This window comes from Alexandromys fortis, unplaced genomic scaffold, assembly GCF_014885135.2.
Source record: "Alexandromys fortis isolate MF-2015 unplaced genomic scaffold, M_Fortis_MF-2015_v1.1 scaffold_64, whole genome shotgun sequence".
In the NCBI taxonomy this organism is placed as follows: domain Eukaryota; kingdom Metazoa; phylum Chordata; class Mammalia; order Rodentia; family Cricetidae; genus Alexandromys; species Alexandromys fortis.
Window position 1 is genome coordinate 4,780,790 of NW_026067976.1, and position 26,577 is coordinate 4,807,366.

At 36.6% G+C, this 26,577-nt stretch overlaps 1 protein-coding gene across 10 annotated transcripts in view; it reads right to left on the bottom strand.

Moving 5' to 3' along the window:
- Positions 1 to 26,577, bottom strand: part of Cntln (centlein) — a 235,960-nt gene that overhangs the window by 155,105 nt on the left and 54,278 nt on the right. For 8 of the 10 annotated variants that reach the window (XM_050157430.1, XM_050157431.1, XM_050157428.1 and 5 more), the window contains exons 3-5: positions 16,440 to 16,524; positions 7,379 to 7,513; positions 6,606 to 6,785 (exon numbers count right to left, since the gene is read on the bottom strand). In XM_050157430.1, the coding sequence (XP_050013387.1) occupies positions 6,606 to 6,785; positions 7,379 to 7,513; positions 16,440 to 16,524 (400 nt within the window). Of the gene's footprint in view, positions 1 to 6,605; positions 6,786 to 7,378; positions 7,514 to 13,370; positions 13,508 to 16,439; positions 16,525 to 26,577 lie in introns of those variants that run through there. The other 2 variants (XM_050157435.1, XM_050157434.1) reach the window with 2 other exon arrangements.

The window sequence follows — 26,577 nt, forward strand, 5'->3', positions numbered from 1 at the left end:
TACCTCAATATATAAGTAGAGAACAACAGAGGAAAATACCAACATCAACCTTAGGCCTCCTCACACAAGCATACCTGCTCATGTGAATTCACACTTAGATGTTTATCCACAAACATGCAAACACCCATACATGTGTGTGTTACACATACATATGCATGCAAAAATATTCAACCAAAAATTGGTTACATTTCTGTAAACTAATAATTAATAATCAGATAAATAAATTGAAAAAATAAATTTATTTACAATAAAATCATAAAAATGCTTAGAAAGAAATCTAATCTTTGTCAGCCTGCTGGTAAGGTATGTAATCCCTTCTACCTGAGAAGCAGAGGGAGGAGACTCACACGTTTAAGGTTCACCTGAGCTACACAGTCTCAAAATAAAAAGTAAAAAGAGGGCTAAATAATTATCTTAGCAAGGGAATGCTTGCCTCTCAAAGTGAGAGGCCCTGGTTTCAAACACAAATGCTACAGACACAAACAAAAAAACAGACACAAACAGACACAAAAAAAGCACATACACAAACAAACAAACCCACAAATAAAATTTGAATAGTTTATATCATCTTTCAGAAGATAAAAGGCTTATACACTGAACTTTACAATATTGTTGAAGAAAATTAAAGACACTAAGAAACTGAAAGACGTCCATATTACTAGGGAGAACGACTTAATACAATATCAACACTACCCAAAGCAATTACGGAGCCCTATCAAAATTCCCAGCGCTATAAAACATTTTCTTAAATACCCCATAGAATATTATAGTGCCCTAAATAAGCAAGCCAATTCTGAAAAAGAATAAAATTGCCTGAGGACTCCTATTCCCTCACTTCAAACTGTACTAAAAAGTTACAGCATGCAAAAATGACAATAGGACTGGCATACAGGCCATCCCCATCAAAATAGAGGAGGGTAGAACACCCCTTAGTATAAAATTACTCTGGCAAGGATATCAACACTCCTTGGTGAGGAAAGGGCAGTCTTCTCAAGCAGCAGATTTGGGAAGGCTGTATGTGCACAGAAAGATGAAGTGGACCCTCATCTTCACCACGTACAAAGGGGGAAGAGTAGGGCACAAGTGTTCTAATGGAAATGGGAAAATCGGGGATCTCTACTTAGGAAACAGAGGGAGATAAATACAGAAAAAGGGAGAGGAATATAAAATACCAGTAAGGTTACCTTAAAAAATCAAAAGGAATTTTAGGAATCTTCCTAAAATACCTATAATGCTTGCAATGTAATATATAAATGTACATATGTAGTTTAAATGAAATTTTCCATCCTGGGCCAAAACCATCTAACAAAAACCTCCAGCACTAGGCACAAGAAGCCTCTTTTGAGTTGTATGGACTATCCAAGAGATTCCCACATCATTATGAACTATGCCTACTGCCCTTGGATGCCCTCCAAAGGTAGAAGGTAAGGCACTAATCACTACTGCATTTCACAAGCAGGGCCAATGCCCCTGAGCGGGAACTGACCTGAGAATTAATTTTCAGTGTAACAAAGGGTGCCATGGAAGCTTGCGGAGTGGGGAAGCAATTAGCAGTCCTACCAGCTACGATGCCTATGAACCCTATCAATGACCACCATGGTAGGATAAGTCTAAGGGTGCAGTAGTGGCATGAATACCTTGGCAGGACCAGTAGCTAACAAATTAAACTTCAGACCTGCTCAACAAGATGGAAATCATGTCTTATATTGGAAATCTAACCAACTACCATGGCTAATGAAGTCATGAAGTTTAGAAACATATCACCATCATATATTAAACCAGCACAATTCTTAACTAATATATAAATATTTGTAGCCCTTACCCCTTGTTCTGTCTTAAATGAAAATGGCACCATAAAATCAAATATTTGAATGCTTGTTCCCCAGTTAGTGGAACAGCTTGGGAGGGGTTAGGAGGTGTGTCATTAGGAGTGGGCTTTGAGGTTTAAAAAGTTAGCTCTTTCTCTCCATTCCCCCCCCCCGTGTGTGTGTGTGTGTGTGTGTGTGTGTGTGTGTGATGCTTGTAGGTAAGCTCTCGGCTTCTGCTCTATTCCCTGCCTACCTGCTGCCACAGTCCGCACCATGATGGTCATGAACTTTGACATTCTGGAACCACGAGTCTCAACTAAATGATTTTGTAAGGTTTTTTTTTTTTTTTTTTTTGCCATATTGTGTTGTCACACCAATAGAAAAGTAACTGAGATACTCTCTATCAAAGAAACTTCTCTTTGTAATAGAGACCATTACACAAAACCACACCAAGCATTTGTGGAGCCCAGTCCCAACAGATCACCCTCCTGAGCACTGGAATCACAGGGTTGTACAACCACATCCAGCCAACAGCTGAATACAAGCTGATTTCAGTGACAGAGATTTCAGTGACAGAATGGAGCAAGGAATCTGGCCTTTGTAGACTGACTGGAAAAACAACTAATTATCATATATAAAAGATTGTCTTAGGACTCAAAGATTCGAATAGAAAATAAAAGGAAGGAAAATACATACTGTACAAACAGATCCAAACAGAACTGAGATGGAAATAATTTTGTGAGAGATACAGACTATAAGTAAATTGAGGAGGCACTGAAGAAAAAGGATCAACAAAACGAAAAATATATACATCGTGCACTGTAGTAGTTGTTGTTTTTACTCTTTGGGGGCCTACCACCCAGCTCCCAAATAAATACATGGAGATTTATTCGTACTTATGAATGCCTGGTGTTAGCCTGGCTCATTTCCAGACAGCTTTTCTAACTTAAGTTATTCCATTTCTTTTCTTCTGCATTTGGCCTTTGGACTTTTCACCTTTCTTAGTTCTGTATGCCTTTCTTCCCTTTCTACTCCACAGCTGGTTATGTGGCTCCTGGGATTCTCCTCCTCTCCTTTTCTTACTCCTAGCTCTTTTCTTGTTCTTCTCTCTTCTCATGAACCTAGATTTCTCCTATTTATTTTGTCTGCCTAGCAGCCCCACCTATTTCTCTCTCCTGCCTAGTTATTGGCCTTTAAGCTCCTTATTAGGCCAATCAGGTGTTTTAAACAGGCAAAGTAACATAGCTTTACAGACTTAAATAAATGCAACATAAAAGAATGAAACATATATTTGCATCATTAAATAAATATTCCACAGAATAAAAGAATGTAACATATCTTAAACTAATATTCCACAACTATATATATATTTTAGATTTTGTCTTTCTTCTCCCCTTTGATGAAAACTGACTTGTTTTGTAGAAATGGAAACAATGATTCTAAAATTCACATGCAAATAGAAGAGATTAGGCATAGATTTTGAAAAAAACAGACACACACACACATGCAAGGTACAAAATGAGTTACAAATTTACAGTACTCGAGACAGTGTGTCAAAGGCATGAGAGTAGATGTACAAGCAAAGGAACAGAATTGAGTTCCAGAAATAAACTCATATGACAGAAAATGGCATTCAACAAGGATACCAAAATAATTTAGTAAGGAAAAGAAAACTTATTTTCAACAAGAGGTAGAACTGGGAGATGTAAGTGAATAAAGTTGAATCTGTATCCTACACCACATTAAGACGTTATCAGTGTGACAAAACATGGCTTATTTTCACTCTTATTGAGAATCTAGGTGCATGTGCGTGTGCGCACACGAAAGCAGAGAAAATATTATTTGGAGGAAACAAGGGGGCAACAAGATGGAGTGGATAAGATACAGAAGTGAATATAACAAATAAAAAAGTTAACTCAGAATGGATAAAACTATACTCATAAAACATAGTAAGCTATAAAAATCTCAAAAGATAGGATCCAGTCTTCATGATCTTTGATTATACATTGGTTTCTTGTATAACTCAAAAAATAGAGTAACAGCCGGGCGGTGGTGGCGCACGCCTTTAATACCAGCACTCGGGAGGCAGAGGCAGGTGGATCTCTGTGAGTTCGAGACCAGCCTGGTCTACAAGAGCTAGTTCCAGGGCAGGCTCCAAAACCACAGAGAAACCCTGTCTTGAAAAAACCAAAAAAAAAAAAAAAATAGAGTAACAATAAAAACAAAAGGTGACAAGTGTCATAAAAAATGAAAAATGTCTCTGTGTTTAAAGAAACACCATTACCTCACAGTAGTATGAGTGGATAGACCCAGATATTGGAGATGCTAAAGCTAGCCTTATTTGTTTCTGTTCTTTTCAATAAAATACATAACAAAAGAAAAATTTGAGATTTAATGGGAAAAATAAACAAAAAACTCAAGACAAAGAGAATACCACATAATGTTGTATTTTAAAATCATTCTCATACTCACTACTTAGTTTATATAAATACAGTAATAAAAGATAAGACTGGTATAGTACTGCTTATATTGTATATATAATATATTAGCATATATATAATACAATAGCTGATAATTTGTATTAACAGAGTAGCAAAATATCAGACTGGTACAATATAACAAGACAACTTTTGTAGCTGTTACTCGATTTACCAAATACATATCAAGGAAGTAAAAATCTGTTCAAAAACTCAATGAAATAGTTTCAAATTCTGTGTCTGATGAGGGACTTATAAACAGTATATTTGCATAGACAGTTCTCCAAAGATATGCAAATGATCAGTAACACATGAAAAAAATGCTCAACATCATTAGTCACAAGGAAAATGCAAATTAAAGTCAGAATGAGAACTGGGGATATAACTCAGTAGTAGGGCATTTAGTTATCACACACATGGCTCTAGAATCAATCCTGATTGCTACAAAAAACAAGGCCCCCAAAAGCACACATACAATGAGATACCATTTCACAACTGTCACTAGAGTAACTACAGCAAAAAAAATACAGACAATATTGTTAACAAACATTATTAGAAATAAAAAGACTTCATATACAGCTATTTAGAACAGAACCTAACAATCTACTTAGAAGCTTAAAAACAGTTACTATGTAACCTAAAAAATCTCACTATAACTTTACGAGAGACAAAAGAAAATAGATGTATATATAGAAGATAAAATGAGTAACTTCTTCTTACCTATGAGTGTTTATGGCTGAGGTCCATGCACAAATTAACAAAGGTGGAGCAAGAGCATTTAGAGGCTACTATAATACTATATTCTACATTCTTGAGAGGTAGAATAACAATTCTCTCAAATTAATTATTAAATTAAACATGAAACCATTTGGTTCTTAATGCAATTTACTAACAAAATTGTTCTTAATATTATATCCTAGTGAAGGACTACATAAAGGCCTTACCAAAAGAATGAAGTAGGCTTTTCTACCCAATATTGACTCAAGTTACAAAACTATAACGCCTCACGTAACAAAATTAAGTCTATAAACAGACCAATACACACAAGGAAATTTGAAAGGAGAGACTGATCTCAAATCAATAAACTATTGAATCTGATGCAGTATAAACAAATACTTAGAGCAGGACATTTTTATCATATAAAATTCTTAAATTAAGAAGATTAAGGAAGAAAGTAAGATACTGATTGTTATCAATTCACAGACTTTGAAAAGCCAATTAATCCTATTCAAGGTATAAATATGTTCCTCGACCAAAAGCAAGAGCAAACCATAGAACTGATTATTTGAATGACACACAAAATGCAAACAACAATTGAACAGCCGTGTGACTGTAAACATGAGCACAAGGCAGCATCACTTACACTCACAGAAATACCACATTTCCAAAGGTTGGACTTCAGAAAAATAATAAAAATTTTAAAAAAAGATCCAGTTACCCCAATAGCTAATTGGTTCACTGAATTGTTGAACAGTATATAATATACACAATTGACACCCACCCTCCAATTTATCCCTCTCCCAGAATTAATATACATGCACAAATCTGCACACTTACTTAAACATGCAAACATATGCACAAATAATCAACTAAAATATACTTGATGGATATACGCATATGTACACTGAGATAAGATTTCCTTGTGTACACACACAAAAAGACTTCCATATTCAATAGTCTTATTTGTTTCTGCCCTTTTCAATAAAATACATGATGAAAGAGAAATTTGAAATGTAATTAACAAAAACCTCAAGACAAAGAGAATGCCAGAGAAGAATGTTTTATTTTTAAATGATACTCAAAATGGATGGGAGGATATTATAGAGAATAATACAAAGACTTTTATCTTCTACTAAAATTTTACTTTTCCCTTTAAGCCAAAGAAAACACTTTCATAGACCCATATGTATTTTTAACTGTTTTGTGGGGATTCTTTACATGGTAATTTCAAAGGAAGTAGCAAAGAGTCTCCAAAATGTATTGTAATGAATTCTAGATCATTTTGAAAAAGTAAGCCTTCATTTTAAAAAGTCAAACCAATGGTTCTAAGTATATTTCTCAAAACATACTTTATTTCAAAAGCAATAGCCTTTATTTTTTAATGATTACATTTTAGGATAACTATTTGAAGTCAGCTTCCTGCTTTGCGACATCAATATTTAAAAAGCTATGGGTCTTAAGTGAAAGAATATAAATTAATGCTAGTTCCCACTGGTGGATCTGAATATATAACTTGTTATTTAAAGAAAAAACATGTTCTTGACTTCCTGTAAGAAGTTAGAGGCAGAAGAGCAGCACAGACTCAGTCCTCGTCCTATACCTTTACTTTCGCATCCGCACTGTGTTTTTCTTTTCTCCAATATGCTTCCTGGTTCCTCAGTTTCTCCAGGTCATTTAGCAGGTCAGTGCAGCGTGTACGTAATTTCTCATTTTCCTCCTCCAGGTTTTTTATAAACAGCCTGCTTTGCTCTTCTTTATTCTGTACAAACTCCTTAGTGTCCTGTAGTGCAGGACCATAAGGGCCGATAAACATGGAAAAAAAAGGTGAGAACTAATCAGCAAACATAAACTGTGCAGCTTCCTCCTCAGAGCAGCTTCTTCTGTATTAGATGGCCAAGGTCACCTGTGTACTTTATTGGCCTCTTTTCATGCAGGTGGATGGGTCATATTTTTTCACTGGATGACAGCTTTGATGAGTACACATTTGCAAAGAGCCCATTAATTGATCAAGCTGCCTTTGATGCTGTCCCCAGCTATTTTTGAGACCCACACAGACATATCCTCCCAGACCTGGGTTTTATCAATTAATAATGCCAGTCCCATCAGAATCTAATTACAGAAGCCACATATTCACACTCCTACTTTCTTAGCTCCATTTCCATCATTAACTATTTATCTGTAAGTTATAAAGCTCTGAGTCTTAGCTTTAAAGCATCTTTATCAGAGTTTTTGCATTTGAGAAAACTGTGTGGTACAGCAGGGCCTAAGGCAATTTTCCTGCAAGCCTGTCACTTTCTGTGCCACAAGGGTTAGCAAACTTCAAGGGGGACATCAAAGCAAAGGTACTGTAAAGGCATGCACAAGTCAACACACCTTAAGCTCTTGGCTTTTGTCTTTACATTTCTTCTGTAAATCACTGAATTCTTTCCTTAAGAAGGCATTTTCTTCATCAACCATAGCCTTCCATTTTACAAGGTCGTTTATTTCCTGTCTTAGTTCTGATTCAGTCTGTGAAAAAGATTGAAATCAACTGTAAGCTGCAAGTCTAAGAAAAAACCAGCTCATTTCATAAGCTTTATATGTAAGTTGTTGATGTCAGCTTTCATATCACAGTTATCACTTCCAGCACCACACCCATGGGCTTTCACCTCAGAAGTGTGAGGATGGAAAACATTAAAAACATAATACTAAATACGAAACCTTACATTGAATACAAACATTTATGTGATCTGAAAAGAAGTTACCAAATTTGATTAAAATTCTAATAAGGAAAATGTATGCATAGTCAAAATAAGATATAATTATTCTCTTATTGGATAACATTTAGGAAACAGTTCTAGAAAAGAAAATGTGTTTTTTGAATGAATGAATCATTTCAAAAATAAAAATAAAAACAGCAAAGTTGAGTGCCAAAGTATTTTCTTCCACAGGCAGAATACTAAGATTATAGTAAGTATAACTAAATATTATTCACAAAAGCTAGATGTTTACTTTATACCTAACTAATGAATAGAAGACTGTACTTCAATTCTTAGCTGCCTCTTCTGTTTATAGTTTTTCTCTCAGAAAATGCCTCTCTGTGGCACTGTGACCCAGCATCAGACCTGACCCTGTCCCAGGAACCTCGTTCAACTGTAACACCCAGGAATACACTTCTGCTGGGCTTTCTGCTGTCACTTCCAGCTAAAACCCATATCCTGCTGCTATCTTCTTCCCAATCCCTGCGTCTTTCACTAACATCTCCATCCTTACAGCTAGCACTTAGCAAGCACTTGGTCTCTATCCTCACACACTTATTTGAAGCCTACAGGTATGACCCAACAGTATCAGCATTGGTCTGCAACCAAGAAGCAGACACAACAGAATAAAATACTGGGATTGTTGTTGTTTTTGTTTGGTTATTTATTTATATTTCTGTGGTTGGTTGGTTGTCTTAGACAGAATCCCACTCTAGCCCTAGCTGGCATGGAACTTACTTCATAGACTAGGCTGGCCTCAAACTCCTGACAATCCTCTTTCCTCAGACTTCCATTACTAGAGATTAGAGGTCTATACCACTATGTCTGGCTTTGTTTTTGTTTTAAATAAAAATTTGAGTAGAAACTAACCTTTAGTCTATCTCTGGTGTAACAATGATGCTCAAATCCCTGAATATCTATTTATTTTAAAGTTCAATATCTATTATTTATTAAGCCCTCTTCAAAGGACTGGAGGATTTATGAAATCTAGAGCAAGATTCAAGGGGAAAATGAATGGCAGTTAAAAGTGAGGAATTAGTTAAAGACAGCACCGGTGCTCAACTGACAAGAAAAGAAATAAAGAAAAACAAAAGCTGTATTGTTAAATGTTAATTTTATTTTACTTATACTAAAAGTATTTTAGATGTTGAATACATCTAAAACTAATGTATGAAATTGGGTTAAAATGAAAAAAAGAAAAGCAGAAGCACTCTACATGTCAACCAAATAAATACCACAAAGTTGTCATTATCTGTGAAGTCCCTATAGGTCCCCCCATCTTCTAACCATCTCCCACCCCAGCCCCCTGCCCAACCACTCCAGAGGTAATAGCTATACTGGAAGGATATATCTTGTTTTCTTCTCTTTTCTTTATTTTCAACAGTTTAAAGAAATATTCATTCTTATTTAATATATTATATAATTTGCCTCACTTTTAACATTATATTAAATTATACTATACATGTTCTGTGTCTTGCTATTTTTATTCAATATTTTCTTCCAGATTCATTCATATGGGTGGATATAGTTGCAATCCAATTACACTGGTGGAAAACACACTATGATATACTCATTTCTTCTCAGTATATAGTTCAGTTGTTTCTCCTTAATGGAAGATGTATGTACACAGACAATGCAGTTGTAACACTCTTAATCATGTCTCCAGGTATACATGAGTGAATATTACTTTTTAAGTAGAGTTGTAGCTGACTATCATTTGAGCCCAGAAACGACCATCTTGGAGTAATCATGAGTCCACTTGCAAAATGATTATCCCAGCTGGGCTTGTTTACTGTCTATATCCACCCTCATGGAAAGATGGGGAGGGTCACAAGGCCGTCCTATTACTTGTTATATACACATGACCTCAGGAAAGAGCTGGAGTTAGGCCAGGGAAGACAAGGAGAGGGGGCTTGCTCTATATCGCCATGAAAAGGCCATTCTGTCTAATGGTAAAAGCTATCAAGGTGCAGCCTTTTAAGGGAGGAAGACTATACCTCTGTAAGGAACCCCTCACCTAGGCTCTATAAGGAAGCCCAAAGAACTCATTGACCCCCAATAAGCTTTGATAGAACTGTACTTCAATTTACCATTGGGACTTTAGGAGGACGAGTAGACACTGCTCATGCCTTCAACAGTACATTATTTAGCAACAGGAATACAATCTAAGACTGGTTAATTACATTGATTTAGTCATCAAACCAAGTGTTGGGGGAAATGAAACAAAAGAGAAAATAACAATGATCTGTACAAATTCTTAGTATAAACAATACTCATAAGAATTATAAATTCAAAGATATAAATATTAAATATCTTCAGAAATAAAAACATCTATAGGCCTATCCTTCAAAAGAAGTGAAAAAGATTAAGAGCATCTCTCATCTGGAACAGGTTCGAACCCTAAAAAAGGGATGTCTGCCAAGGGTTCCTTATTTTAGGGAACTGAACATTACCAGGCACTGACAACATGCAGGACACAAGGGGAAAGTTCATCTGTGAGTTACTTACTATTTAAAGACTGGCACTTGTATGAGTTAGTAAGATGGAAAAAATAGATAGAGGCCTAATTTGTAAATAAAAACACAAAGTAAGGCTAGTTATTGGACTGCCCAAACCATCATATTCTGATAATTAATTGTAAAAATGATATTCTATTGTATAATCATCAGTGTTACACAAAGATGAATTTCTGATAGAAAGTTGAGAAACTCCCAAACTTTTGTAATTCTAAAGAATTAAGTGTATTTTCCTAATGAAAAAAAAATCTTCTTTTATAATTTTTAGTAATTTTTTTATGTATATTGGTGTTTTGCCTGCATGTATGTCTGCAAGAGGGAGTCAGATCCTCTGGTACAGGAGTTACAGACAGTTATGAGATGCCATGTGGGAGCTGGGAATTGAACCCGGGTCCTCTGAAAGAGCAGCACTGGCTTAACCACTGAGCTATCTTCCAAGCCCCCTGAAAAAATCTAATTTAAATAATGAAAGTACAGGTAGATACAGAGACAATTAATTTTAAAGCTTAGCAGTATGATACTCTTTCAGCAAACCTTTCTAGATACAGTAAATTTCTGATAGTCTGACATGAGCTCATACTAAAATAGCAAACAGAACTCAGAGGAACCATAAAGCATAAAGGGCAACAAGACAAAGCATGTCTGAAACAAATAATTTATTATGGACAAGCCAAGAAATGAATAATTTAAACCCTGGTCAAGAGAAGCCTATAGAGTAAGTGTGGATTAGGGAACAGCATAGAACCTAAAACCCTACTATCCTCCAGCTCTTTCCCGAGGCCATGTGCTATTAAGGCAGAGTAACTGGAGTACAGTTAATTTATACTAACTACAAACTATTTCAAAACGGAAATAAGAGCTTTAATAACACAGAGAAGTAATGACACCACTAGCACTAAGACAATGGAAAAGAGAGGAGGGAGTAAGAAAATAAGTACAAATGAAAACCAACATTCATTTCTATGCTTCCTAGAAGGGGGGGAGGGAGAACACTAGAGAGCAACACTTCATTAACTGCAGTATACTAGGTTATCAGAAGCCACGTCATTTCCTACAATAAAGAAAAGGGTTTCACAATGTAACTTACCTTATAGCCAGCATGACACAACTCAAGTTCTGAGACAGAGCAGCAAAAGTTCAACCCTCCCCACAGCTAGCAGGTTCTTTTGTTTGTTTGGGTAGCTTTCTTCCTTTTTTCTTATTTGTTGATTAGCTGGGTTTTGTGAAAATTTTTGTTTAAATGTCCTTTTCTCGGGCATGATTAGTTTTGTTGCTGATTTTCTGCAGCCTGAGTGGACACTAAGGTAGCCTACACATGCCCCTCCAGCCCAGGTTGGAGGCCGGCAACCGCACTGGTCTGCTGATCTGGGAGGTTAGATGTGGTAGTAGGTGGAATGACACACACCTACCACTTCTGCAGGCTGCAGCAACACCACAGTCCCTCAAGCTGTGTTTGCCCTTTGACCACCATGACTTTGTGTACCACACTGACTGTATGCACCATTGCCATTTCGGTTGTCTTCATATTGCTGCTGTCGCCACAGCAGTCCACTCAGTGGTAGAGGCGATGCTCTAGAGCTGCCATATCTGCTATCACCAGCTTCCTTCCTGACTTACTAGTTTCTCTCCAGCCTCCGACTCATCCCTCACATGCTGGTGGACCTAACAGGCATGAGCAGCCTGGTGTCAAGTGAGAAACCTGGTGTTCCATGTAAACAGCAATCAGGGTGGAAGCAGAAATTCCTCTTTAGTCAACAGTGAACTCTGGCCTTTACTAGCCTGGTCCTGTTGCCTACATAAGCTTAAATCCTCATATCCTCACTGAGTCAATCTGGGATAACTCTGCCCTATATGCTAGCTCCCCCATGCTGCAGAAGCAGCCCAAAGAAATCCTTAGTGTGATGGTTTTACTCTGTCTTTTAACTCCTTTAATCTAGAAATGAGCAGTTCTCTTAACTGAACTAGTGCCAGTAGGAAATGGTCATACTGATGGCCGACAGCACAAAGGGTGGCTTAAGAAATGAGTACTCCCTGGCCAGGCGGTGGTGGTGCACGCTTTTAATCGCAGCACTTGGGAGGCAGAGGCAGGCTATGAGTTCCAGGCCAGCCTGGTCTACAGAGCGAGTTCCAGGAGAGGCTCCAAAGCTATAGAGAAACCCTGTCTCGAAAAACCAAAAGAAAAGAAAAAATAAAACGAAGCTACCCAGAGAAACCCTGCCTCAAAAAAGCAAAAAAGAAAAGAGAACTCCAACACTAAGGAAGGAGAGCTCACACACTGAGGGCTGAGAGATCACAACACTACAGGGAGCTGAACTTTTGGTTTTCCTAATTTTTCTCTGAACTGAGCTAATGATCATTCCATCGTCACAATCTTACCAAAAGAAATTTCATGATAATCGTTATTATCAATTATATATGTGATAATATTGGATTTCACTTCTGTAAGCATTATGTATAAAGGCCAAAAAATACCCACACTAACATCTGACTAGACTCACAATAAAGTCTTGAATTCAAGGAAATGTCATTCCAATTGATACTGTATTTCACACACTATATATCCTGTGTGTGGGGAAGGGGTACTTAGTAATATTTAGTGACACAACCAAAATTCAACAGAGGGCCGTCTCTTTTCTAGTTCAGCATTGAAAGGATTTTAAAGTCCCATTTTCATCCACACAAGAGAAAAAAACTCAACAAAATGAAATTTCACAATTCCTGGATTTATCAAAGAACTGGGTTCTCCATCAAATCAATATTTTGTCAAATTGAAGAGACGGAGAAGAAATACGGACAAAATGGAACTATGAGAGTAGAGGACCAGAGCAGAAAGCTCCGCAGGACCCAGTAGGAGGCAGAAGAGCCAAATCCATCCAAATGGAATTACTAAAGGGTGTGCGTAAGCCTGAGCCCTCAAAGCTGCAGGAGGGCCAAGATAGGCTATTCCATACTGCCATAGGATGACTAGAGAATAGTTCATTCTGATGTAGCAGAGAACAGAGTTTTAAATAGATCCAATAAAAAAGGCATGTGCCACAATAAATAAATAAATAAATAAATAAATAAATAAATAAATAAATAGAATATTCTTATGTATTTAATTAAATTTACCTTTGTGAGAAACTCGATTTTCAGAATTCACACTTGCTAGCCCAGAATGAGTAGGCCAGTAAAGTGTCTCTTCTGCAATGTATTTTAACAGTATATGTTAATCCTGATTATCAAGTTGATTGGATGGAGAAGTACCTAGGAGGTGAGTAGAGCACATGCTAAGTTATGTCTGTGAGCGCATTTCAAGGTAGCAGCATCCATCGTGAAAGCCATCCCATGTTCCGGGGACCCAGATGAATAGGAGAGAACAAAGAAAGAAAGAAGCCAGCACTGACATGATTTAAACTCCTGGCCACCACCAGGCTATCTGTGGGCTCTACACACCCTCCTTATCAAAGTGGGCCAAAACTTCAGAAACTGTGAGCCAAGATGAATTCAACCCCCTTTAAGATACTCCAGTCAAGTATTTGTCAGAGTAACAAGAAGGCTTATAGAAAATAGGTTCCAGGAGTAGAATCATTGCTATGACCACACTGCAGATCTGTTTGGAATTAGTCTGTGGGAAAATATGGAAAAGTGTAGATATGTGAACTATGAGATTGCCACAGAGCCTATTGTAATGGAAGAATGAAGATAGAGGCTTCTTATGTAGTAGTTCCTACCTACATTGAAACACTCCATCCCGCAGGGAGGCTCCTTAAGACAGAAGGGAAACAGCTCAAAGTAACTTGAGGAAGTCCCTAAAATTGACCACATTCATTAGGTCCCTCCATCCTAAGAGGGATGTCACTCTTTAAAATTCAAGTTGCAGAGAAGACTCTCGGACAACTGCAAACAAGAAACAGAGCAGAGCAGCCTGGAGAAAGTAGAAACATCAGCCAGCCTGCCTAGAAGACCAACTGAGCCACCAGGAAAGAACACCCTTCAGTTTGTTCCACTGCTGCCGGCTGTGCAGTGGGCTCCAGCTTTCCAGGTTTTGTGAGCTGTTGCCCATCCTGGGGTGCATGTTGGTGATACAGCTGTCTTTTTGTCATTTCTGTTCCTGTAAGTAATACCTCACCCATATTCCTGTAAGTAACCCCAAATAAAACTCAGTGATTGACCAACTTGGACTTGGGTGATAACTATACTTTGGTCTGTCACGGGCTCCCCATCCAAGGTGAGTAGACATGTATGTTGTGTCTCCCTAGGAAATCTTGTCATACAACAAGACTACAGAAGATCTACAATGTTGTAAGCAGTTTGGTCAAAAACTCAGAGGAGAATGCTGAACAAAATGCGGCGTGCTTGTGACGTGTCATGGAAACAAGGACTCAAGTGGGAATTGGAACAGAGAGGATCTGTGATGCATTCTCATGAAGAGTTTGTAGTTTGTGTCCTGAAACTTTGTGAGAAGCTAAGTTTTAAATGACAGACTAATTAATCTGGCGAATAAAACTGCAAAGGCAGCCACCACAGAGGTGGTAGCATGATTATTATGAGATGCACACAGTCAGGCTTATAGAAAAAGTGGAGAGCACGAGGATTTGAAGTATTCCAGCTATTCCATAAAATGAGCACAGTAAAAGGTGGGGCCAAGGAACCGTGGATACGAAAGACACCAGAGCTTTTGAAAAGAGCCCAGGTTTGTTACAGCTAGACAAGAGGAAAGATGGTAGCGCCTCAGAAATAGCTGAACTCCACCTATTTCAGGATCAAGTATGTAGAGGTTTTAGCTCATTTGAAACACCTGGACTTAGGATAAGAACTGTGTGGCACTCGGCCTATACAGGCCCAGCTACGGAAGTGCTTCCACGTATGACCAGCCATTTGTGTGTTCAGAGACTACTTCATCCATGATGTAAAGAGGTATAGTTCACATGATTTAGTTTTACAGATATATAGAATCAAGAATCATGTCATCTCACCCAAATTTTAAAGGAAGGGTTAGGAAGACAAGCTTTGGATAACAATTCCAGCATCCCTTCCAACAGCCCTGGAGAGAACAATGCATGATATTGTAAGAGTAAAATAAAACCTTGGTGTAGGCCAAAAGGGAAGAAACACCAGCAATGCAGACTATCTGTCAGGGAGAGCAGCAGAGAGCCAATCTAGCTCCAAAGAGAGCCCATGTGACTGTAAATGGCAAGGAAAACAGTGCAGAACTGCCCAAGTCCTTTGGGGCCCAGATCACACTGTCATGTGCCCCATATGCCAAAAATGGAGCTCCAGGACTTACTGTTTATCCTGCTGGGTTGGGTCTTGCTTTCATTCCATCTCTCCTTCCTATGTCCCGTTCTTCTAATTTTGTATGGGTATGTTTATGCTGTGCTAGAAGTCTATACTGGAAGTCTATACTGCTCTTTTATTTTATTTTTTTTTAATTTTACAGGGGCCAATAAATAAGAGTTTGAATTGGGTCTCAGAAGAGACTTGGAGCTTAGAGCTCTGAAAAATGCTAGTACTGAGACTATAAGGAACTCTTAGAGATAGACTAGATCTATTTTGCAATATGAGCTAGAGAAGAGACACGGGAGACAAAGTAGAATGGTATGCTTTAACTGTGAAATGCATCCCCACAGTATCATTGGATGGAATTTTGTGGTCCAGGGAGAGCACACACATTTTTGTGGTACTAACTTTTTGATTATAAAAATACATGCAAACTATAAATTTTTGTTTAATTCTGTGATTTAAGTTATATGTAAAAGATAGGACTGTAAATAATGCAAATAATTGTACAAACTTTCAATAATACAAATTTTCAAAGGTAAAATAGAATAGTACCAATTATTGTGAATATTTTCTATAACCAAATCCATGTAAAAATGTATGTATCAGAAACACATGACTAATAATGTAGCAAAAATAAAATACAATAAAACAATGAATGATATATATTGTTTTAAAATCCCCAAAAGCCTGTTAAGCATTTTAATTAGTTTTATACCTAATCAACCTAGAAGACAAAGAGTAGGGTAAAAACATGGTATAATAATAAAAAATTGACTACAGTAATTTCAAAACAATTCTTTCATGAATAATTCTGATATTCTTAATGATACTATACTATAATACAAATTTCTAATAATTTTAAATATCTACAACCTGAAGCAAATATAATATTTGATATTTCTATTAGAATACAACCTGCTCCAGTTCTTGTATTTTAACATCCTTAACTTGTAAAATTTCCAGAACTTTTCGGTCTTTGACTTCAGATTTCTGTTTTTCTCTAGAAAGAGAAAAATAGTGTTTATTAGTCATAATTCCTAGGCATTCCAATGATTACTGTTGCTGTTGTGATGCTTTCCAGAATCTCCTCTATGCTAAGCAGTATCTACCACTCTCTCAGCTCATAACCAAACCTTTAAATGTTCACATTCTGGTAACAAACATGATTTTAAAGCATAAAGAACTGAATTATGTTGTATCATCAGCTCCCACAGAATTAATCAGAAACCATATGGCAGATGACAGCAACTTACCCACTGCTGACAACTGACAACTTCATTTTCAAAGAAACAGTTCAGTTTCTAGGTATAGCTAGATGATAATCAATGTTTGAAACATAATTAAACATAAGTTAACTTTGATCATAAAATAATTTTCAAGAATTTAATAAATAAGAAAAACTGCTCTTATTAATATAAGCCTTTTTATGGATGGATGATAAACACATTCAAAGGCCTTATCCAATACTGGACACTACATGCTTTAGTCCTGACCTGCTGACAAGATGTGTCCATGAGGTAAAAATGGCATGAAAGTTATACGGGGTTACCTCCTCCACAGGAGGGAATTTCTGCATGCTACTACAAACATGATAAAAAGCCCACGACTTGGGAGATAATAGGTCCTAGGGGAACCGACTGTTGTTTTGCCAAATGGTCATGATGTCAAACTAAATTCTAAATACTCATGTTTATACTCATATATCTGTGTTGCTCTCAACGTTAGCCAGAGAAGCTTCTCTTGTCGGTAGGTAGTGGCTGATGCACAAATAACCATGAGTACTCAGTTGTGGCCAGGCCGTCCATATCAATCTCCACTACCCAAGGCTCAATGAAGAGAAGGCAGAAATAATGTAAATGTCAGATCATCTATGGGAGAACTGTAAGATGCTGACTTCCAGACAAGTCAAGGTTGTTGTATGTGTCAACTCATAGGAGCTGTGGTCACCTGAACAAGGCAGTCAACTGACACATAAGCCTCCCCCCCCAAAGCCTATCAGAGGGGCTAAGGGCAGTTGATGGCTGGTGACCAACAGTCATTTCCCCTGGAAACATGCCCACTGGCAGGTTCCCATGCCCCAGTGACTGCCCACACACTTAAGTTTATATGTGCAATATTAAATAAACCCAAATGGTTATTTAAAACAAGAACAAAGTTAAATTAAAATACAATGTTTGGGGAGAAATAGGGTGGGGAGCTAGTAAGAAAAGGGGGTAGTAGAGGTAGATATGATCAATATATATTGTATAAACACATGGAACTTTCAAAGATTAAAAAATATGTAGAAGAGATCAATAATCAAAGAATCCAGAGGAATTTAGTCTACTAGACTCTGGGGTAAAGGAAAAGAGTGATATGTTAGGAAAGGCCTCCTCATACATGTGGCCCAGGAAGCAACCCATGTCTCAGCACTGAACTTTTACCAGAGGAAATGTATCAGATGTCATATCTTATTCAGTGTTTTATGTTTATCCCCATACATTTCACAATGTATTTTTAGTTTTCTGGAAAACAGATTTTAGGTAAAGAGTCTAAAGAGAGAAAAAACATATTTATGAACACCCAATATCTTGGCTAAGAAATACTAGAATACTAATATTTATCTATGTGTTTTCAATCTGTGAGAATATTACTAATTATATGGAAATTATACAAGTAAAGCATAGTTCTCTGAGAAACAAACAACTATAACACATGTAAATAATGACTACTTTTTTAAAATAAAAACAAATTGTATTACATAAAAAAATAAAGGAAGAGCTGACATTAATTTGACAAATGGAAATTTTCATAAACGTAGTTTTTGAAAATTTTTAAGATAGAATAAATAGAACTCTGGTTAAACAACACACTATCAAAGAATCAATACAAAAGGAGGAGAAAGCATCATAAGTAGGCACAGAGATTGACCAAAGGGACATGGATGACAGAGGAACAGTCCTGCAGATGAGTGGCAGTCAGGAGGTGTCAGAGTCTTGGAAAAGACTTTGTGCTGGACTTTAATAGGGTTTACATAACAAGTGCGCACTTCAGGCTCCCTCTCTTCACAGACACTACTAATAGAAAACAAGAGACAAGGTCACCATGGCTAAAAGACCCCAATAACCACAAACTCAGCAAACATAGAGCTATAAATGGACATGAAGATGTTCTCTACTGCCTTCCAATGTCGGCTGAAGTGGATAGGACCTGAGCTGGGACAATGGGAAACAAGTACTTCCCGCACTTGTAATTTGAAACCAAGACAGGTCTAAGGCACTTGAAGAGAGGCTAGAGAAAGCTTTATCTGCCTTTGCTGAAAACTAAGTTGTGTGTATAGAAAGCCTATAAAGACAAAAGTTTATAGATAGTTAACAGGCCTAAGATGAGTTTAAATCAAAACAGCCTCCAGCCCAAACCTAAATGCAGCTGAATCGTATGTCCTCTGTTCCTGAAGCCTCAGGTTACCGATATAAAACCTATTGCACGAGGGTGGGCTGAAGTGACGTTGACAACTTTGTAACAATCATAACATTTCTAGAGAAAAAAGGACATTAAACAAAAAGGAATACTGGTACAGAAAGTGGACAACAAAATGTAATTTCAAGTTGTGCCCATAAACAAACAAAACTCTAAAACACACGAATCCACATACACTAACATACCAGCTCAATAATCAGATGTAATCCTCTAGATAAAATGTAATATGCATATATATGGATATACATTATATATTAGAAAAAACAATAATTAATTAATTAGATAAAAAGAATAACAGGTAAATGTTCTCGCATATTTAAAAATTTTGAAAATAAAACTACCAACTGAAGCAAAAATAAACAAAAATAAAGTACTCATCCAGGATGCTACAGAGAAAATGATGGCATTAAAAATATGACAACAGTTCTATGCTAAAGCAGATGAATGCTTTTACTGATGGCTGGGTTTATCTATATTCAGGTCTCTAATAATCTTGATGAGAGCTTTTGTAGAAGAATGGTGATTAAGAATGTCTACTGGGAGGAAATAAGGTAGGTTATAGATTATAAACCTTCTTCGCAGGAACTCTGTTCTTACAAAAACAAGAAGCTAGTCAAGATGTACCCATCGACATAACAGGGACATGACGGTTATGGAGGTAATCTGCTGCTCTCTGGATTTGAGAGTAGAAGGATGGAAAAAACGTATTCCAAGCAAATAGGATCAGAAAGCAAGGAGGCTTTTTGTTATCCTTATGCCTGACAAAATATACTTCTAACTGTTAGGTTTCAAATCTGGGAAAAATGGCGGAGGTCCCTATTTAATATATGTTTTGGGGGACTACTTGATACTGAATAATCAATTGCTGTGCTTTTTCTTGTGGAAGGCTACTTCTCCTGCTCCTAACATTCCTTAAGTACCTACAATTCTCTGTATAGAGTTGAGGCCTTGTGAGCCCACTTTGCTTTTTTTTTTTTTTTTTTTTTTTTTTTGAGAATAGGAAAAAAAAAGTTTCTGCCTCCTCCCAGCCTCCCATTTCCCTCCCCCTCCCCCCACTCCTCTCCCCCTCCCTCTCCAATCCAAAAAGCAGTCAGGGTTCTCTGCCCTGTGGAAAGTCCAAGGTCCTCCCCCCTCCGTCCATGTCTAGGAAGGTGAAAAAAAGCAAAGTGGGTCTCTGTCTCTGGTGATGGATGGAGATAGAGACAGAGACCCACTTTGCTTTTTGAGACGAGGTCTCTCATTATGACCGAGGCTCACCTGGGCAAGGCTGGCTAACTATAGGCACACATAGCTTTCCTTTGGGTTCTGGTGATAGCAGATCTCAATGCTCATGCTGCAGACAACGTCCTCAGTGAATTAGATTCTCAGACCCCAAATGATTTATTTTGAACTTTCCATACATTAGTTAATTTATAGTGTTAAGAGTTCTTCCAAACCAGGTGATGGTGGTACACATTTTTAATCCAAATACTTTGGAGGCAGAGACAGGTGGATTTCTATGAGTTCGAGGCCAGCCTGGTCTACAGAATGAGTTCTAGGACAGGCTCCAAAGCTATAGAAAGCCCCATTTTGAAGAAAAAAATTCTAATCAACTCTTCTGTAATGAATATATGATATTCAAAAGTGCCAAATAAATCCTGTTGACCCCACTGAGAGTAAGATAAAATCAAATATACACCACCAATCTAAACAAAAGTATTAGCAGCTTCCAAATCTGATGTCAGGGTGACCTCTCTGACAGGTCATTATAGAAATGTATCCACATTCTACCCACTAGTTCTCATAGACTGCAAACGCAATAGCATTCATTGAGAACTGCCCCAGTCAGAAATGCAAGTTCTTCATGAAGCTCCAGACATGCTGAACCACAAATTCCAAGCAATGAGCACTAAATGTGTGTTTTCCTCTCAAATACCTATGTGGAAACTCTATTCCCAGTTTTGATATTTGAAAGTGGGAACTTCAAAACTGATGCACAGAGAGGCAGGGCCCTTGTTAATTATTACAACACCCCAAGAAAGACATTAGATGATCTCCCACCCCAGCTTACTTTCCAAGGATACAAAAAAGTAGCCATTGAGAAATACAGCATTTTTTCCAGCATCTTCATTTGAATATGTTAACTTGAGGAACATTAAGAAATGACTGTTTTGTGTTATGATTGTGCATCCTTTGGGTATAAACCCAAGACACAAGAACATTGCTCAACTATTTTCACATCAACATTATTCCTAATAGCCAGAACCTAGGAACAACCTATATGCCCCTCAACTGAAGAACGGATGAAGAAAATGCCGTACATTTACACAATGGAGTACTAGCCAGAAGTAAAAAGTGACATCTTGAAATTTGCAGGCAAATGGATGAATCTAGAAAAAAAAAAACATATTGAGTGAGGTAACCCAGACCCAGAAAGACAAATATCATATTACTCACTCATAAGTGACTTTTAGACTTAAAGAAAAGAAAGACCAGCCTACAGTCCACAATCCCTGAGAACCTAGACAACAAAGAGGACCCTAAGAGAGACATACATGGATCTAAACAGGAAAGACAAGATCTCCTGAGTAAATTGGAAGCGTGGAAGTCACAGAGAAGGTAGAAGAGGAGAGGGGAGGAAGGTAGGGGAGTGGAAAAAATGTATAGCTCAATAAAAACTAAAAAAAGAAACAACATTTTTGTTGTTTGAACCACTTGAGTATGCACATGTATTTTGTTACAGCTAGACTGACTTCAAGTGGTTTAGATACACACTAATTTCTAGTGTAACAACAATCATTTACATGGCTATAAAGAGACCAGGTAACACAATATTGCAGTTATAGATCACAAATTAAGTACATTATATAAAGTATAAACTTCAAAGATAAACTTTGTTGATATATTTTATAACAAAAAAATCTAAAACTGACTGAAATTTTGAAATGAAAAAAAAATGACAACTCAAAATCTTGATGCAAATTAGTTCAACAACTCTGCTCCTGGCCCAGGATAATTAATATTTCCAATACAATAAAATGTTCCCAACTGAACATTCTTCAACATGTACCAGTACTTTTTATTTAGAAATTATGATCTAAAAAAGATTGTTTATAGCATCATGAATTTATGTGGATAATACAATTAATATACAGTATTGCAAGACATCCTTTTAAAAAGAATCCTCAAAAAAAAAAAACACTGTCAAGAAGTTGATGATGATCAATGACTGAAACAAACTCCTGTTTAGCTAATTAGATCCACTGATGTGCAATAATGATGTGAGCTAAGGATATTTGCCGACTTCTTTAGGATGAAAAATGGAGTGAAGAAAGGCTGTCAGATGTGCACAGGCTTACAGCCCCAGCCCTTCCCCGGAGTCCCACCCATGCAAACACGTCCTCTGCTGCGCTCAGACACAGGAACTACCGTGCTAACCTGCTGCCATTTTTCTAAACTAAAAAACTGGGAAATTATTCTAAATCATTAAGAAACAAATTTTTACTGTTATAGACCATGCCATATATTATACAATATGACAGGATTATATTTTTCTGGGCTTGAGCCCATTTTTAATGAGATGTCAAAATGAAATATTAGAGTCTAAAAGAAACATTTAACTGTAAATGAGATAATGATATTGGTATGAATTAGAAAACAAAGAAAATTAAAAAGCAAAACTTACAGAGGTTGGTTCTTCTTAATTGACAGATACATAATAATAAAGAACAAAATAAAGCTACATGGACTTTCTCTCATATGAATAGTATTATCTCTTAAATATACATTTTAAATGTAGTATTGGCTTCCATTTTCAAAAATATTCCCAATTTCTAGTAAACATTTAGATTCCAAAACAGGAAGACTGATAAACACAGAAGTTAGGGAACCGAGAATTATACTATTATCAAACTCTTAATCCTTTCATCTATGAAGTGATCTGACTGTTTTCAGGTTTAGAATATGCAGAGTTGCTGTGAAGAAACTGCTAAGAAAAACTAGAAAAGCAGTTGCAAAACTATCTCACACATGGTTTCTAGCCCACAGTAAGAACTATTTTTAAGAAAAATGCTATTATATTGTTTCTAGACCCTAATACAAACAAAACATCTGTTGCAGTATTTCAGTTACATAAAATTAACACTGTAACACTGTAGCTTTTACATAAAATTTCATTTTATTAAATAAATAAAATTTAGAACTATTGTATTTTAAAAATAAATGTCTAAATTTATATCTTAAAACCAGAACCTGGACTGTGAAATAAGCCTCACACATGAAAAATAACTAATTTGTTTTCCATGTCCAATCAAGTAGGTCCAAAGTAGAATACAGAATAAAAGCAGGCAAAATTATGAATATTTTAAGTAAATAAGTAATAAGTTATATTTATATGACTATTGCTTTCCATTTAAAATACCTACTAAATTCATTTCTAAAGTTGAAGCTTATGACATTCTGTTTCATGATTATAAATTAAATGTCTTGATTTTCCAATATTTCTCTATTACCCAAAAGTCCAGATATTTCTACATATACTCAATTCATTACATAAAGTATTCATGAAAGAAACCGGCAACTTTATTTATTATATGACTTTAATAATGGTGCAAATATTTCTCACTCAGAACACAGGCACTTCTTACGATGTTCAGAGCAGGCTGTTCTAACATCTGCACATCCCAAGGCTGCCCCAAGGACTTTAAATGATGCCTGCCTGTGCTGAATAAAGTGCTAACTTGCACCTTGCGTTTTGTGCTGTGTCCTGAGCAGCCATCCAGTTGGTGTATCACCAGCTGAATTCCCACAGGCCACTGCTCACTCAGGCGTGACTGCAATTATCATGTCAATAGTTTATGCTCTCATATGCAGATACACATATACATAAACTATGTAATACTCTTTTCTTTTCCTTTGACTGTTGAATTACATTCAATGTTTGGGGGAAATTTTGATGAAATGAAAATAAACTTTCACTAAATGAAGTCACTCATGAGTATTTTTCTTTAAAAAAAAACTGTTTCTGTATCACCTTCCACTGTGTATAAAATGATCAGAATTTTAAGACAGCTATTCTATACCATACTCTTGCAATTCTTTAATTTAAAGGTCTTCATAAAAGTTAAAAAAAAAACTATGTCAAGCTTCTAGAATCTATTGTGAAGGTTCAAATGCATTTCTTCCCACTTTGAATGCATGTTCTCTCACCTTAAACATAAGAGTGTTTCCAATTAAACATCTTCCTGCTAGCTCCCATGACCAACCATCCATATCTCTGCCTTCATAGCTGTGGCAACAGAACAACGGCTCAGCAAAAACAGACTTATGCACTGAGTAGAACAGCCTAGCAGCAACACTGCCAGATGGCAGAATTCTGGCAGCTACACTTCTGGGGTCTCCAGCCAGCCATGCTACTACCATGCTCCAAAATGCAACCTCTTTGCAGGCTGTGTGGGCCTAATACACATGGGACAGCACACAGCCATATAGCAGCTGTGCAGCCCATGTGTTTAGGGGTGGAACGGAGCAGGAGAGAGTGTTTCTGAGTGATGAGTACATAGCGTAACCTTAGTATGGCAGCGGTCCACTCACTGAGATTCTATACTTTAACACCAAGCATAAAAATCGAAAATGAGCATTAATTTTTCTATACTTAAGCCTTTAAATACATATCTCTAGGTTACAACATGACATCCTAAATAAATAATATCATTTAAAACTAAGAATTCACTTACCTATTGAAGAACCTTTGAGAATTACTGATTTTTAGGATGGAGTTTTATTTCCAGACCCAATTAAGAAGACAGGGGATTGAAAATAGGAGAGTTAAAAAAACATAAATGATCCTCCTCCCAAAAAGAAAAAAATTAAAAAGCAAAAAAAAACAGTATCTGTATAATATATGCAAATATGCAACATTGAGAAGAATAAAACAAATAGAAAATAAAGCATTCTCTGCTTAGGCTTAATTTCAAACATGTATACATGAAAAGTAACACCTGGCATTCATCAATTTTTTAATTTAAATACAATATACATCATTTTTAGAGTTGATAAATACAAACAAATATAATATTAAAGAACAATAGTAACATAAAACAGGCTAAGAATAACCCTTGGAAGCCTATTATAGAGATATTAACTGATTTTTCTCAAGGTTCTATATAAACACATTGACAAGTTTACTGAATTTAAGCTGTAATACAAAATAATAATGAAAATAAATTTACTATTTGCCAGGTACTATCATATTACCTATATATGCATTTAACTCAAAACAACTCGTTTTTATTTTACTAAAACAAGCTAAGGCATTAAAAATGAATGTATAAAATATCTGACTGAGTAACACAAGTAGTCAACTAAGTGGCCAGGGACAGAGTCAATGTTCATAATCACTGGTTATTAAGCATAGCTTCTTTTCAGGTAATTAGAATAAACTGCAATAAATGATGTGAAATTTTTCTGATCTTTATAACTGTAAAATTGGAGCTTGGAATTTTTTCCATTCATAAAGGCAGCAAAATACCCACTTTATAGTTTTGTTTTTCTTCTAAAGCACACGCTCTCAGTGCACACCAGTATTGCCCAGGAAGCTGTTTTAGCTAGAAGGGGGCCCAACCCACTCCTAAATATTGAGAAACCACAATTTCTTAGCAAGTTATAAGTGAATTAAAACAAAAGAATATCTTAAACAAATTCACAGCCTGGTGAGTGAAATAGCCACATATAAACCCCTTGTAACACGTTCTCTAAAGTGAACAAAAATGCTTTCCCCATGCAACCTTTGATCAAGGTTTCCACGCTTGTGAGGACTTTTAGTATGACTGTCGTTTGTTAGCACCAGTCCGTGGACCAGACTCTAATTAAGTTCTTTACGGGCATCTTCTCTATTCCCCTCCTAAAGCTCAATTTTTATACGCACTTATTTGGGGAAGGGTACATGTGTGCCACGGCACAGGGGTCAGAGGACAACTTGTATAAAATTGGTTCTCCTGCCATCGCATGGGTTCTGGCTTCACAGCAAGTGTCATCTTGCGGCCAGAACCCAACATCATCCTAAAATATGTGGAAACAGGATGCACAGAAAGGCTTAAGAATGCCAAAGAAATACACAGAATTTAAACTTGTACAAATATGACTTCTAAGTCTGTACTTCTAACCACTGTATCTACTGTCAGATTTAAATTCCTTATGATAAATATTTAATCTTCCTTAGACCTCCAGAAATTCTGGTTCTACATAAAGCTAGGAAATAAAACATGTATTCCTCCAATGTGGGTCTCTGTCTCTGTCTCCTTTCATCGCCTGATGAAGGTTAATATTCAGGGGGAAGCCTATATGTTTTTCTTTGGGTTCTCCTTCTTATTTAGCTTCTCTAAGATCACGGATTATAGGCTCAATGTCCTTTGTTTATGGCTAGAAACCAAATATGAGTGAGTACATCCCATGTTCCTCTTTTTGGGTCTGGCTTACCTCACTCAGGATAGTGTTTTCTATTTCCATCCATTTGCATGCAAAATTCAAGAAGTCCTTGTTTTTTACTGCTGAGTAGTACTCTAATATGTATATATTCCATACTTTCTTCATCCATTCTTCCATTGAAGGGCATCTA